Source organism: Heloderma suspectum, chromosome 8 (assembly GCF_057233095.1).
Source record: "Heloderma suspectum isolate Gila_16-S chromosome 8, 16-S_ref, whole genome shotgun sequence".
Lineage (NCBI taxonomy): Eukaryota > Metazoa > Chordata > Lepidosauria > Squamata > Helodermatidae > Heloderma > Heloderma suspectum.
The window spans coordinates 23,799,355-23,815,869 of record NC_139465.1 but is presented as its reverse complement, the minus strand read 5'-3'; the positions used below and the strand labels follow the sequence as shown (position 1 = coordinate 23,815,869).

The window sequence follows — 16,515 nt, the reverse complement described above, 5'->3', positions numbered from 1 at the left end:
CTGACTTCTGTAGCACAAGTGCACAGGCTGCAATCTGGGGCATATCTGAGAGGAGACAAAACCTGATATAATCCCTGGTAATTCCAGTGTCACCACTCCAATGGTGTCTGTAGATGCACTCCTTTACTTTCAAGTAAGTGAAGGGCTGCTACACAGAGTAGGCAAACACATGCAAAATACATATTCTTGCAAAAAGGAGTTCCTCCTTCCATAACAGGAATTATCAGACTAAGTAACATTGACAGACAGGGGAGTTGACGCTGACACCACTGCCAGCTGGAAGGAGGATGGTGACTGCCTAGGGTGCTTGTGCCTCTTTGTCAGAACTATTCCATTCTTCTTTGCAGCCTCCATGGGGCATCCAGCAGATATGCAGTGGACGCTTCCCTCATTAGAGTCAGACAGACTATCAGGTAAAACAAAAGTTGAAACTGGGCTTCTGGCATGACAAAAGAAGTTCCGTGCTAGAGCTATGTGAAAATCTTGTTATGCTGAAGCAGGCAGAATGGGGACTAGGAATGGCCCCTCCCAATGAAGGGGACTGCGCATGAATTCATTCACAGCCATGCCTCTGAAGTGGCTGACTCCTGGGTAACCTTCACTACCAAAGGTGAATGTACACATACAATGCTGGTAGTGGCTTACCAACAGGAAAAGGACTTCTTTCTTCAGAATCTTCCAAGTAATCAAAATCAAAAGATACATGAGGGTTCTGTGGACAAATATTTTAAATACGTCAGTGCACCATGCCAATGTCTTAAGACCTGTAAGCTACGTTTGAATTTACAACTTACTTTGTGTTTCAGCAAGCTGCACCAAGGTTTCCCCTTCTCCTTTGCAAGGATAATCACAGGCTCATCACTCTTAAGTATACAAACTGATTTTTCTTTGAGGATACTTCCCTGCAGCTCCATATCAGCCAAATAAAACTTGCCTTCTGCAGAAGCACTGAATAATTTTTAATATATGAGTTCATCATAAGGAAACAAAATTTATTTTGTTTTATAATATTTTGATCTTGTATTGATAAAATTCTCTCAACCCACCTGAAAATGATCCTCTGTGTAAAAAATTTGCAGTCATAACTACTAATATTTTGTAATTTTATCTTAACAACAACAATATCCTTCTTTTCAAACCATTTCATTGTTGGATGAAAGCTGAAATATTAAAACAATGGTTAAAATGGATGTGATGTTAAAATAAAAATGGCTATATATCAGTTTTAAATATGTAGGTAACAATTCAGATGCTATTATTCAATATTATTATTTATTAAATTTAAGCAGCACTTCCCACTGCAAAAAGCAATCTGGAAGCAATTTAGACACAAGTACAGAAATCCATAATTAATATATTTATTTATTTACAACATTTGTATACTGCTCCACACTTAAACAGATTCCGGAGTGGAGAACAACAGAGATAAAATGAACAAAAGATAAAAAAAATGAAACATGATATTGAAATTATTCTTTAAAAGACAGTGCCAATAAAACCGAGGCTGGTTAACCAAGGAGGCCTTCCTGGAAAAGGTGCTCTCTCAGGTATCCTGGTCCCAACTTGTTTAGGGCTTTGTACACTAGTCTCAAAACCTTAAACCGAGCCCGGTAATGAAGAGGCAGCCAGTGCAGTTCCCTCAGCAAAGGAGTGGTATGCTGATAAGGGGCAGCTCCTGATAACAGCCGAGCTGCTGTGTTCTGCACTAACTCCAGCTTCCAGGGCAGCCCCACATAGCGCGCATTGCAGTAATCCAGTCTTGAGGTTACTAACGCCTGTACCACTGTGACCAAGCTATCCCTTTTCCAGGAGAGGCTGTAGCTGGTGAACCAGTCAAAGCTGGTAAAAGGCATTCCGATCTGCCATGGCTACTTGGGCCTCCAGTGACAATGATGGATCTACGAGTACCCCCAAACTACAAACCTGATCTTTCAGAGGAAGTGGAACCCCAGCCAGAACAGGCAATGAGCCTATCCCCCAGACATGGAAACCACTCACCCGCAGGAGTTCCATCTTGCCAGGATTCAGTTTACTGCCCCTCATCCAGGCCATTACTGCATCTAGGCACTGATCCAGGACTTGCACAGCTTCACCTGATTCAGATGTCACCGACACACAGAGCTGTGTGTCATCAGCACTTGGCTCCAAGACCCCTAATGACTGCTCCCAGTGGCTTCATATAGATGTTAAATAACATTGGGGATGGGAGGTATCCTGTGGAACCCCATAGCTCAATTGCCAAGGGGCCGAGGAATGGTCATCCAATGTTACTCTCTAAAATCAACCCCGCAGGTAAGACTAGAACCACTGTAATACAGTGCCTCCAATGCCCATTCCACGGAGTTGATCCAAGAGGATACACCATGGTCAAAGGTATCAAAAGCTGATGAGAGATCAAGCAGAATTAGCAGGTTTGCACTCCCCCGTCCCTCTTTTGATAAAGGTCATCCATCAGGGCGACCATGGCTGATTCAGTCCTGTAACCAGGATGAAACCCAGGTTGGAATGGGTCTAGATAATCAGTATCCTACAAGAGTCCCTGCAGTTGTTCAGCCATGACCCTCTCCAGTACCTTCCCTAAGAAAAAATACTCCCCCAAAAGCCAATATAAGCCATAATCAGCACAATAACACAAATAAAAATAAACACCATAAAACAATCTAAAAACAATCCAATACAGAAAGTGTTCCTCCACAATACACTTCAATTTCAAATACAATTTCAGCCCCCCTCCCCCGCCTAAAATGAACATCACAATAGCAGCCCACAATTGGGCTATAATTAATGTTCAAAAGACCCGGGAAAAGAAGTATGTCTTTACCAGGCACCAAAAATATGAGTGTTGGCACCAGGCAACCTTCCTCAGGGAGAGTGTTCCATAAATGTGGAGCTATCATAGAAAAGGCCCACTCCCAAACTGCCACCCCCTCAGCTTCTCTTGGAAGGAACACACAGAAAAGAGCCTCTGAAGTTGACCTCAGGGACCAAGTAGGTTGTATTGCAGTATCACAATGTAAGTAAAAGGCACAGTAATAACAAAAATGATAGCTAAAATGGAACCTTCAGTTTGGAACCAGTATACTTCTGACTGTGAGATGATGGGGCAAACTGGGGATAGCTCTCTTCATCGTCCCCTACTTGTGAACTTTTCACGAGTATCTGGTTGACTACAGGGATAGGACTCAACATCCATGTGGAAAAGAATATGAACATTACATAAGGAAGGGGGGAAAAGAGCAAACAAGGAAGGAGTCTAGTTTTTATTTATCTGTAAGCTGCTCTGAGAGACTTTCCATCTGAAGAGGGGGCATAAACACTTGAAATAAATCATTTTTTCCCTTAAGACTTGACAGAACCCACGTTTCTGTCTTCCAGATGTGGAGTAAAACTGGTGTTCAGTGGCCAGGAATAGGGAAGGACAAAATAGGAAAAACATTACTACCCTCCCTGAGTCTTAGAATGGGGCAGGCTATAAGTCCAATTAAATAAATAAAGTTCTGATACCATTCCTGAGAAGGGTGTAGAGATTCGTCTGTTTTTTTCTTTTGAGCCATTTCGTCTAAATTAAGGAATAAAAACAAGATAATTTTACACGGCACACATTGTAATAATACTTCAATAAAGCTATGGGGCAATCAGTAAACTGCACATTTGATGTTTCAGCTTCATCTTGTTGATTAGAAGTGCTTTGTCAGGGCTCAGATCACTTACTTCATGTTTAGTATTAAGAACAAGATGGACTTGGTACACTATGGGACTGGGCAGGGAAAACAATAAGCATAGTACTGAATGGGAAAAACCCCCAGGGTGATGGGGGAAGAATGGGGACAGGAGGAAAAGAGAATGCCTAGTGAAAATCCTTAGGTACAGCTGTGAATCTCAAGGGAAACCCCTCAAAGAAAAGGATTTGATTTGTCTTTTGTTGCTTTTCCAAACTACATTTTACAGCTTTCAGGAACTACGTTCCATGTTTTCATACTATGCAGCCATGCTTGTCTGTGTGTTTATTTATTTAAAGTATTTGTATCCACTCCTTAGCCAAAACGGCTCATAGCGCACCTTGTGCATAATCAGTAAAACAAGACCATCCCTGTCAGCAGGCTTAGAATTGACAAGATCCAACACACAAGGAAAAAGGAATGGGGAGGGAAGAGTGAGGGGGGGGGGAGAGAGAGAGAGAGAGAAATTAAGTATTTCAGCAGGGCTGGTGGAATGGTCCTACTTCTCGCTCTCCTCTCCCTCAGTACAGCCTGCTGGAATGGCTGTTGATGGTGACAGCTGAAGGAGGACGAGCTGTCATTGAAGTAGTCTTCAGTTGGGCTGGTGGAATGGCATGCTTCCCTCAACTAATAAAAATAATAATCAAACTAATAACCATCAAAATAATGTTGTTACCTCCTGAGTCCTTGTAAGAGAGTAAACCTTACATCTAAATAAATGCTGTCCAGTGGTATTCAGAAATATCAAAGTATTGCCAGAAAATTTTAAATTCTGATATAGCACTGGAAAGTCCATTTATAGAAAAATGAATCACCCCCACTCCCAGTATGTATCACACAGTAATCATATGAAACCTGGGCTAAACACATTATAGTGTAACCAAAAACGTTCCAATTATGTAAATATAGCATTTGAATTGCAGAAGTTCAATGTGTTGCTTTTTCTGATATGTTTGGTGTATAAAAACACATTTTCTGGCATACGGTAACAGGGAGCATGACAGAAAGCTATACTGTTACAGATTTACATAAAGGAAAGTAATGTATTAAAAAGGCATTCACTTATATTCGTTTTTACACAAATCCTACCTGTTTATTAGAATGGTTTTATTTATATCCTTTCAGTATAAAAATCGGTGCAAGACAGCATACTTACTACAACAATCTTGCAAAGTTATTTGAGAGTTACTGTCACTGGTAATGGCATCACCACCTTGTGCATTGGAAATGACCCGTTCGGTGGTCTGTGAATTGAGAGTAGTCTGGTCCAAGATGCCCTGTGAAGCAGATGCAGCCTGCTCACTTGTTCCACACTTCAGAGGATGTATTCTGAAAGGGGCGGGGGGGAGAAAGTATTACTGTGCACCTCCCTTAGAAGCCAGAACTTAGGTATCTCCTTTTGCTTGTTGGATGGGCAGTGGTCCAAACACTGGACAATCTCAGCCTACAACCAACAAAAGGCAGATTTAGGCTCAAACACATTCTGTGGAATTCTTTCCTGTTTTTTGAAGCCTAAAGGCTGTGTCCACATGAAAAATGGGTGTGTCAAAAAAGGATGCTTGCGTAGTTTGACCCTTAGAAAAGAAGTTGGTCATGGGCTTGCTGAGGAAGGAAGCTGCTCTCTCTCTCTAGTTAATCTGTCACAGAAAAGAACTGGAAAATTCAACATGATAGAAACCAACCATACACACTTAAGACATTCCACCCAACTTTTGAACTTAACCCATTAAACAAGGAGGAACATTCTCAGAGTAAACGCTCACTACTTGTTTCGTGCAGTGAAAGTGCAAGCCCCCTAAAAAAACAGGACACCAGGATAGGAAAGTCCCTTGTCCCTACCTATGTATCTAACTCTACGAGACCCTTTTCTGACATATCAACCCCAGATAAAGTTACTTCAATACCCCTGAAACATCCTTCTCCCAAGGCTACCTGAACTGATATACAAATGGCATTCGTTTTTGAGCGCCAAAAATGAAGGAGAATGGAACCCTGGCTACTGCAGTTCTTTAGCCGCCTATATTATGCCTCCCAATGCACATACGTATTTAGCTGGAAAGTTTGTTTTTGGAACCAAAATAGAATAAAAATAAGAAATCAATATTCCCGTACAATGCAGGCAAGTCTTTTTTCTCATGTGCTATTTCAGCATCTCTAAATAAACTCTGGAGTTCATGTGTGTGTTCAGGGTTGTCAACACCCAATCCAGTAGACAGGATCTCAGAGCGAATATTGTATTCATTGATAGAAGTTTTCAGATCTAGAAGTCTGGTGATCCTCACCTGGAATTTAAATTAGAAAAAAGTAGGATTTGCTTTTATACCATGTGTAGCTCCTACTCTCTGCTACCCCATACTGCTAGTTTTCCCACAGCTTGTCCCTCACCCTCCTAGTTCTGACCAAAATATTTAATTTATTATAATATATAAGAATATATAATATTATATAATATAATTTAATATTATTTTCCTTAGCCCCTTTCCCCAGTCTCCCTCACTACTGCAAGTATCAACTGGAGGTGATCCCCTAGATGTGGCTAGAAGGGCAGCTTGACCGGAAGCAGCAGAGTTATTGAGTAATGTCTGGCCAACAGGAGATGGGCATGGTAGTTGGACACCTTCCTCAGAGATGATACCTAGGACAAATGTCCTTACCAATGCAATTAATAGCTCAACTTGCTTAGATAAATATGAAAAAAACTGATTTGCATGTATCTAACTACAAACAATGTATTTCTGTCATAGTTGGGAAACTAGCTGAGGCTGAAAACTTTAACTGGATCGGTATGAAAACTATTCATGTATTAATCACAAATAAAGATGTAGAGTTGTAGTGCTTAATAATATCAGACTTGTCCACTATGAAAAGTGTTTTATGCCAGTGATGCTTTTCTAAAAGGCTAGCAAGCCAAATATTTTAGAAGATTTTTAAAAATCTGTAGTTGACATTTTCTTTGATTTAAAACATTTCAAAATAACCACCTGTACTGAGATATTAGGGATGCTGGAGAAATCTGAGATGGACTAAAATGAGTTTGGATTTCTAAGAATGTGACCAGCAGAATCCACGGTAGACTGGTCTCCTCAAGCCATGCAGCTGAATTTTGGACCATTTTTTACTTTTTCGTAATTTACGCAAATTTATTCATTGGAAAATAATTTTCACTGAGCCATTTGGCATTCTGAAAAATCACGGAACATATGCCCAAAAAAGTTGAATGGAACAGGGGAAAATAATGTTAAGTACTAAAGTAAATTGCAGTGAAACCTCTGTGCATTATTTTTGCACACTGAAAAAAAAATAGAATCCATCTGCAGAGGATGCCAGGATTAATAACGGTGGACAATCCACGAAATACACATGGGATGAATTCCACAAAATCTGGACATCACTAAGTGAGATACTATAATTGGTTTTAATCAATTACATTGTTAAAATACAAGATGCCAATTTTAATACTGGACGCTTCTAAAGAAACCCTCAATATATAGTCCTTCTCATAGTTCTTAGATCTATATATCCCCAGGTAGAGGCGTGACAATACAGACACAAAACTGGAGGCATTTGATTTAAGTGTTGTTCAAGATTTAGAGTTGCAGTGTAATATATGCTAACCTACTATACTGAGGAAACTACCTGCCAAAGTATTCCATACTACCGTCAAAAGCAATGACAAATTCCTCAGTATCATCAATGTTTCAGTACCATTTTTTTTTTTTTTAAGGAATGAGACGGAAAAGCCTCTTGGGGATTTATAAGCAAATCAGATAAATATTTAACACTGTATTACATACCACAGGATCCACCCAAATTGTGTTCCCCAAGGCAAGTACTATTCTTGCTTCATGTACTTTTCCTCTGATCTTGTGATTAATGTATCTAGTAACCTAATAAAAAACAAAACCAACTCTCGCATAACAAGTATACATCTTACAATGACCACAGAATCCCTTTAATATTGATCAGAAGCAAAGAATGCCCTTTTTTCCACTTCCAAAATTGGGGCAGTTTATGGCTGAAGGAAGAAAAGGGAAGCATTTATCTACTTGGAACAGGCTAAACCAGCTGTTTTCTTGGAAGGGCTTACTGATGAAATCAGATTACTACAGTTGATGCACATTACTATTGTCACTTTATAAGTAATACAAGAGGACTTTATGGATAAGGCTGTACTTTTACATTGTCAAAGTAAAGTGGATACTTTGTTATTAATTAAATGTTACATCTTGAATTAGTAGTCATCAGCTTTGCTTAATACACTGGAATTTTCTTCTCCCAAAGGTAAGTATTAGCTATAGGGCATGACATAGTTTGAAAATGAGGCCTATTAAATAAGAAAAGTTAACATGTTAAAAGAATTCAGGCTTACCCCAGTTTATTTCTGCAGAAGGTTATCATGCATACAAGAAACACAACCAGAAAAAAATGAACTACCAATTTTTGATACAAAATTAGGCACTGACCACTCACTCTCTTTACCAAAAGATAATTCACCACAACATTTGGAAAATGGTTAGACATTCAATTTTTATTTTGTTTTTTAAAACTGAAAAATTAGTTCACTGGCCTTGAGGATAAAAAAAAAATGAAGAGAACTTACTTTTGGGTTCCACTCCACTTCATTATCGATGGGTTTAACCCTACAAACAATGAATTCTACAGCCTGAGGGGGCAAATCTTGAAACTCTTCTGGTAAGTTAAGCAAGCGATAATTTTGAATGTGACCCGTTCTGCCTTCATCTATATACTTGATGTGAACACTATAAAACACACAATTCTCTTCTTTTGGTGCCACTTCCAACACTTGAACTCTTTAAGATAATGGGGGGAGGGGGAGAAAATTGGAAAATTCCAAAGGTAACATAAATTAAAGGAATAGACAACACTCTAGGTGCTTGTACAGAAATTTTATTTTAAAGATATGATGCTGCATTGTAGTCTTCCATCCAAGTTCTTAATTAGCTTACAACAATTCAGTAGTGCTGGTAAAGTGCAACTCTCCCCCATTTATGGTGCTAACATGGCTACTGAGCCACAGCTACTGAGCGTGTATATAATAAGTCTGCACAACTGTCACAAGCACCCATTAACGAGTACCTGTGTTGACAAGACACACAGATCTTCACCCCAGGCATTCCAGCACAAAGCTATTTTTAAATGTTTATTCATGTTTACATTTCTAAAAAAGATCTTTCAAGGCTAAAAGCTTCCCATTTTGAAAAAAAACTTCTGGGGGATATGAACAAGCCTTTACAAAACAGTTTGATCAGAAGATTTAAGGTTAACAAATTATACTATGGACAGTGAATCAGTCCACACATCACGAAGCTTGCAATCCGGGTTTGATTTTTTGCTGCTTTGCTCCTCCCTTTGCACAAGTGGGAAAACAAGCCAGGATTCAGCACTTAAATATAACCTCCCATCGTGAGCAAACCAGAGACTATAGTTAAGTGCTTCAAAACAAACCGAAGATTCATAAAAAAAAAAGAAAAAGGTAAAGGTGTCCCCAACCAGTCGTGTCCGACTCTAGGGTGCGGTGCTCATCCCCGTTTCTAAGCCGAAGAGCCAGTGCTCTCCGAAGACGCTTCCGTGGTCATGTGGCCGGCATGACTGAACATCGAGGTGCACGGAACGCTGTTACCTTTCCCGCCGAGGTGGTACCTATTTATCTACTTGCAATTTCTTGCTTTCGAACTGCTAGGTTGGCAGAAGCTGGGACTGAAGATGGGAGCTCACTCCGTCAAGCAGCACTCGGGTCTCGAACTACTGACCTGCCGACCTTCCAGTCTGCAGTTCAGCATCTTAACCACTAAGCCACTGCAGGATCCCTAAGCTAGCTTTAAATCAGGGTAGAAAATGCGGGAGAACGGGCTTAGTGCACTTGCACACTGCTTGTGCATATTATTAAGCCAGGATTTTTGGCTTCCTCGTACAAGTAAACGCAGTCATTGCGTTATTAGTTGTACCATTCCTTGCCTAGGATTGAACAACTTTTATTAGCATAGACAACCACTAAACTAGTTCATTATACTGCAACATATTTACAGAACACGTTAAATATTTTACCTATGGAAAGAGTTTTTTTCATGTAATCCATACATTGCCAGATTCTCCACTGTGTCAATGGAGATATGATTGTTAGCTTTCTTATAATACTGATCCATCTCCTCTGCAAGAGCTATATACCGGTCCTTCTGTTTACCTACTATGCGGCCAAAATAGTTTGTAGCATCCACAGTAAAAAGAGGCAGTATCTGAAAGAGCAGAAATGCATGTAAGAAGGAGCAATACACATCCAGGAAATAGGCAATACAGGACTTCCACAAATTACTGGATATAAACGTTGTTAAAAACTCTCTGTTTCTTGTATTCTTGAACAAATTTTTCTGTAATCCCCTTCCTATGCGAGTCTAGTCTTCTAGGCCCAAACTACATGTGACTAAAGCAGCTCTATTTTATTCAGATCTGCTGTAGTCATACAGAAAGTGGGAGTGCAGTGGTGTCCAATTTATGGAGCAAAGGGGGCACATGGGTAAAGGAAACTGAGGTTTACTTCCCTGTAGTTCCAGGTGCTTTTCTTTCAGTCAAGCTCACTTCCAGCATTGTTACCCCATCTAAGAAAAATGCCTGGGTAGTAGAGCTGTGGGATGGATTCAGTTTACTTCACTTGTGCACTCCACTTTGCTTAAAATTAGACCTTCCACCGTTCTATCTATGGCGTAGATATCTATTGGGGACGCACATACACACACACACTATCCAACTGCTGCAAATGGTTAAGAACAAGAATCTGTCGCATTCACATCTAACTGGTGCATTACACTGTCAGCTTGTAGACAGGGTCTATGTGTATTCTGATTCATGTACAGCATTTAGGTACCACAGAATTGTAAAAAACAAAATGGTGCCTCCAAGGCATCTTCCTAGGTCAGCAGTAACTAAAAAGATTGTGCTCCTCCAGCTTACCAGTGCTGTATACCATGAAATGCAACCCAGTCTAGTTTCAAGAGACAGAGTTCATTCTCCACCACTGTTCTATCATAACCAATGCAAATTTTCATCAAGAACTTCTGGCCCATTAAAGTTTAACATTATCAGGGATAGCAGCCCTTCTTGGACTGTATACAACATGCTTTTTCTGAAGATATACATCAGCAAAATAATGAACAAGGGAGGTATTTTAGTCAGTTGATAACTGAAGCCATGGAAGTTTGCACATGATTAGTTTTTACACAAATCTTCAGATTTAACATTTGCTGTTTAGAGAGCACAGGGGTATGTGCACAGGGTTGGGCGGGGGGAATGAGTCCTCCATGAAATATTCTTAACTAGCGAATAGATCCCCTTCATGGATCACTGCCTTGTTGTGACGAAGGGGCTTGCGTAACTCAGTGAAGCCATAAGCTATGCCATGCAGGGCCACCCAAGACGGACAGGTCATGGCAGAGAGTTCTGACAAAATGTGGTCCACTGGAGAAGGAAATGGCAACCCACTCCAGTATTCTTGCCAAGAAAACCCCATGGAACGTATCACAGGGCTAAAAGATATGACGCCGGAAGATGAGCCCCTCAGGTCGGAAGGTGTCCAATATGCTACTGGGGAAGAGCAGAGGGTATTTCCAAGTAGCGCCAGAAAGAGTGAAGCGGCTGGGCCAAACCCGAAAGGACACTCAGCTGTGGATGTGTCTGGCGGTGAAAAGAAAATCCGATGCTGTAAAGGACAATATTGTTTAGGAACCTGGAATGTCAGATCAATGAATCAAGGTAAGCTGGAGGTGGTCAAACATGAGATGGCAAGATTGAACATCGACATCTTGGGAATCAGCGAACTAAAATGGACAGGCATGGGCGAATTTAATTCAGGTGACCATCATATCTACTATTGTGGGCAAGAATCCCTTAGAAGAAATGGAGTAGCACTCATAGTCAACAAAAGGGTGGGAAAAGCAGTACTGGGGTACAATCTTAAAAATGATAGAATGATCTCAGTACGAATCCAAGGCAAACCATTCAACATCACAGTAATTCAAGTCTATGCCGCAACCACTGAGGCCGAAGAAGCTGAGGTTGATCGGTTCTATGAAGACCTGCAACACCTTCTAGAACTAACACCAAAAAAAGATGTCCTCTTCATCATAGGGGATTGGAATGCTAAAGTAGGAAGTCAAGAAATCACCGGGATAACAGGCAGGCATGGCCTTGGTGTACAAAATGAAGCAGGACAAAAGCTAATAGAGTTTTGCCAAGAGAACACGCTGATCATAGCAAACACTCTTTTCCAACAGCACAAGAGGCGACTCTACACATGGACGTCACCAGATGGTCAATATCGAAATCAGATTGATTATGTCCTTTGCAGCCAAAGATGGAGAAGCTCCATACAGTCAGTAAAAACAAGACCTGGAGCTGACTGTGGCTCAGATCATGAGCTGCTTCTTGCAAAATTTCGGCTTAAATTGAAGAACGTCGGGAAAACCACTAAACCGTTCAGGTATGACCTAAATCATATCCCTGATGAATATACAGTGGAGGTGAGGAAAAGATTTCAGGGATTAGACCTGATAGACAGAGTGCCTGAGGAACTATGGACGGAGGTCCGTAACATTGTTCAGGAGGCAGCAACGAAATCCGTCCCAAAGAAAAAGAAATGCAAGAAAGCCAAGTGGCTGTCTGATGAGGCTTTACAAGTAGCTCACGAAAGAAGGGAAGCGAAAAGCAAGGGAGAAAGGGGAAGATATACCCAACTGAATGCAGAGTTCCAGAGAATAGCAAGGAGAGACAAGAAGGCCTTCTTAAATGAACAATGCAAAGAAATCGAGGAAAACAACAGAATGGGAAAGACTAGAGATCTCTTCAAGAAAATTGGAGATCTCAAGGGAACGTTTTGTGCAAAGACGGGCATGATAAAGGACAAAGAAGGCAGGGACCTAACAGAAGCAGATGAGATTAAGAAGAGGTGGCAAGAATACACACAAGAACTATACAGGAAAGATCTGAATGTCCCTGATAGCCATGATAGTGCGGTGACTGAACTTGAGCCGGACATCCTCGAGAGTGAAGTCAAGTGGGCCTTAGGAAGCATTAGTAACAACAAAGCTAGCGGAGATGACAGTACTCCAGCTGAGCTATTTAAAATCCTAAAAGATGATGCTGTGAAAGTGCTGCATTCAATATGCCAACAAATCTGGAACACTCAACAGTGGCCACAAGACTGGAAAAGGTCAGTTTACATTCCAATTCCAAAGAAGGGCAACACCAAAGAGTGTTCAAACTACCGCACAATTGCGCTCATTTCACATGCCAGCAAGGTGATGCTCAAAATCCTACAAGCTAGGCTTCAGCAGTATGCGAACCGAGAACTACCGGAAGTACAAGCTGGGTTTCGAAGAGGCAGAGGAACTAGAGATCAAATCGCCAACATTCGCTGCATCATGGAGAAAGCAAGAGAATTCCAGAAAAACGTCTATTTCTGCTTCATTGACTACGCTAAAGCCTTTGATTGTGTGGATCACAACAAACTGTGGCAAATTCTGAAAGTGATGGGAGTACCAGACCACCTTACCTGTCTCCTGAGAAACCTGTACGAGGGTCAAGAAGCAACAGTAAGAACCAGACATGGAACAACCAATTGGTTCAAAATTGGGAAAGGAGTACGACAAGGCTGCATATTGTCACCCTGCTTATTTAACTTATATGCAGAGTACATCATGAGAAATGCCGGGTTGGATGAATCAGAGGTCGGAATTAAGATTGCTGGGAGAATTATCAACAACCTCCGATATGCAGATGATACCACCCTAATGGCAGAAAGCGAAGAGGATCTCAAGAGCCTCTTGTTGAGGGTGAAAGAGGAGAGTGCAAAAGCTGGTTTGAAACTCAACATTAAAAAAACTAAGATCATGTCATCTGGCCCTATCACTTCCTGGCATATAGAAGGGGAAGAAATGGAAGCAGTGACAGATTTTACTTTCTTGGGCTCCAAGATCACCGCAGATGGTGACTGTAGCCATGAAATTAAAAGACGCTTGCTCCTTGGGAGGAAAGCTATGGCAAACCTAGACAGCATAGTAAGAAGCAGAGACATCACCTTGCCGACAAAGGTCCGTCTAATCAAAGCTATGGTTTTCCCAGTAGTAATGTATGGCTGTGAGAGCTGGACTATAAGGAAGGCTGAGCGCCGAAGAATCGATGCTTTCGAACTGTGGTGCTGAAGAAGATTCTTACGAGTCCCCGGGACTGCAAGGAGGTCAAATCAGTCCATCCTAAAGGAAATCAACCCTGACTGCTCATTGGAAGGACAGATAATGAAGCTGAAGCTCCAATATTTTGGCCACCTAATGCGAAGAGAAAACTCCCTGGAAAAGACCCTGATGCTGGGAAAGACTGAAGGCAAAAGGAGAAGGGGATGGCAGACGATGAGATGGATGGCTAGATAGCATCACGGATGCAATGAATATGAACTTCAGCACGCTCCGGGAGAGAGCGCAGGACAGGAAGGCCTGGCGTGCTATGGTCCATGGGGTCACGAAGAGTCGGACACGACTGAACAACAACAACAACAAAGCTAATAGATCTGGCTTCACACAGGTTGGAATAGCCCTTAGTTTTATACAGGGATGCCCTCAAGCAAAGTTATGGGGCTGTCAGAGTTGGACATGGTGTGCCTGCTCTGTCTCAATGAAGCCACTGGCACCGGCACCTTTAGGCACAGCTCCTGCCATAGTACACTCCTCTAGCTCCCTGAGGGAGAGCTCACTCCATTCCCCTGAGGTGGGCGGGGGGCTGCCTTGCAGCAGGGGGAAGGTAGGTGGCAGCCATATAACTGTCCTTTGGACTACAGCGCCCTGCCTTCAAACTGAATCAATTCAAAACTATGTGCTGAATATGGGACTGTAGGCTTCAAACACATGGACACATTTAAAATGATTAAAACTAATTAATGCGTACTAAAAAAACAAATAACCCTGGCAGGCACACATGTAGGCTCCCCTTAGTATACATGCCAAAAATGTTTCATGGTCTTGGAGGTATGGCAGACTTAATTATTTTATATAGAAAGGAGATGCCTGTATGTATCTCAATTCTACCAGGCACGATTTCACTATATATCCTGCCTTTTCACCAAAGAAATGACGCTCAAAGCAGCTACCAGTAATACTGGGGAAAGTAAGAAATAATCTGGTGAAATGATGTCTGAAAGGCAGAAGCACAGTGATCCTATAGTACTAGTCGTCCTTTTCTGAAGAGCCAATTCCTGCATATTATTGCTAGGGCTCTTCTGTCAAAATGCAATACAGCACATTAAAGATGCAAAAATGAAAGTGTTTCACTAACTCACTGTTATATTTCCAGCTGTTGGGAGAGTTTCATCAGTCATCTTTCGGGGCAAATCTATTTGTAAACTAAGTTGATGCCGATCTGGACAGCGTGTTTTGTTCCTGTGTGTTCATAAAGTGGCAGAATTAAACAATAAGCATGAAGCATTTTAAGGTAGCAAATGCAGCTATTACATGACATGGTTTGGCATGCAGTTGAGGAAGGTGACAAGGTTTAGCTGGGAAGAATAAAGCACGGGATCAACTGGGTGACAATCATCCATATAACCACAGTAGAAAGCAGGAAATACATCTTACACAGAGAATACAGGGGTCACAAAAGTCAACGAGGCAGTATTTCCCAAACTAGACACCAGGGCACACCAGTACTCCTGCAGAAATACCCATCCACAGAGGAGGCTACCCACTACACTTCTGCAGGATTCCCTGGAGATTCAAGGAAAAGGGCTGTAGATCATTGGTACAGCACGTGCTTCACACGCAAAAGTTCACATATTCAATCCCTAGCATCTCCAGGTATGGCTAGAAAAGACTGCCAACTGAAAACCTGGAGAGCTGCTGCCAGTCAGAGGAGACAATATTGAACTAGATGGACCAATGACCCGACTCCTATAAGACAGCACCTATGTGTTTTATTGCTCTGGGTTTCTATTCCTTCCAAATCTATCCCAGCAGGGGTGGACAGTTTGTGTTGGGTTCAAGTGGATCATTGCAGTGATGCGTCAGGATTCCAATCAAAAGTTATCCTCAGCACAGTGACCTCTACACAGTTTGGGGGGTCCTCAGAGGCACATAGTGCTTAAGACTGAAATCACATGTGCTTTAAGTGCTTCAATGATCAATCAGAAATCTTTGCCTCCCATTTCAGTTATTGCCACCATCCACAAGTTACACTGTTCCCATTTTAAATGACACCATGCTTTCTCCAGCTTGTTCTGGAGTATGCCTGCTCTAAATACTGACATAAATGCAGCCTCTTCCAAGGACAAGTAATTGTGCTGCATCAAAAGTAGTTCTTGTAGATGCCCTTATGAAAGGAAAAAAGCCTTGTTTCATGAGAGATGGGTGGGGCCTGTGGGGGTAGTGGAAGACAGACAGGATGCCCACAGTCATAGACAAGGAGGAACGCACTGGGTATGGTAGCCATGCCTGTTAATAATGTTCAGACACATTTCCATACAAGGAAACAAAGTTAAATTGAACAAAAGCTATTGCTAAATGTGTACAGCTCTTTGGGTGGAGGGAGAAGAATGACTGGTAGAGGACTATACACTTCCGATAGAAATGCTATTTAAGTGAGAGATAAACAAAAAGGAACGTTGAAATGCAACTTTAAATCTGCATAATAAAAAGTACAATTTTTTAAAAACCTTGTAAATCCACATTTCTGCATGGCAAATCAATTTTATAGATATAACATTTAAAGACCTATTTCTGTCTTCACACACCTGCAAACTCAC

General features: G+C 41.4%; 1 protein-coding gene across 2 annotated transcripts in view; it reads right to left on the bottom strand.

Moving 5' to 3' along the window:
- Positions 1-16,515, bottom strand: part of TDRD12 (tudor domain containing 12) — a 60,317-nt gene that overhangs the window by 3,043 nt on the left and 40,759 nt on the right. For both annotated transcript variants that reach the window (XM_084813092.1, XM_084813091.1), the window contains 10 exons: positions 15,058-15,157; positions 9,786-9,973; positions 8,320-8,530; positions 7,514-7,606; positions 5,832-6,001; positions 4,876-5,048; positions 3,505-3,559; positions 1,047-1,160; positions 795-948; positions 646-712 (listed from right to left, as the gene is read on the bottom strand). In XM_084813092.1, the coding sequence (XP_084669218.1) occupies positions 646-712; positions 795-948; positions 1,047-1,160; positions 3,505-3,559; positions 4,876-5,048; positions 5,832-6,001; positions 7,514-7,606; positions 8,320-8,530; positions 9,786-9,973; positions 15,058-15,157 (1,325 nt within the window). The remainder of the gene's footprint in view (positions 1-645; positions 713-794; positions 949-1,046; positions 1,161-3,504; positions 3,560-4,875; positions 5,049-5,831; positions 6,002-7,513; positions 7,607-8,319; positions 8,531-9,785; positions 9,974-15,057; positions 15,158-16,515) is intronic.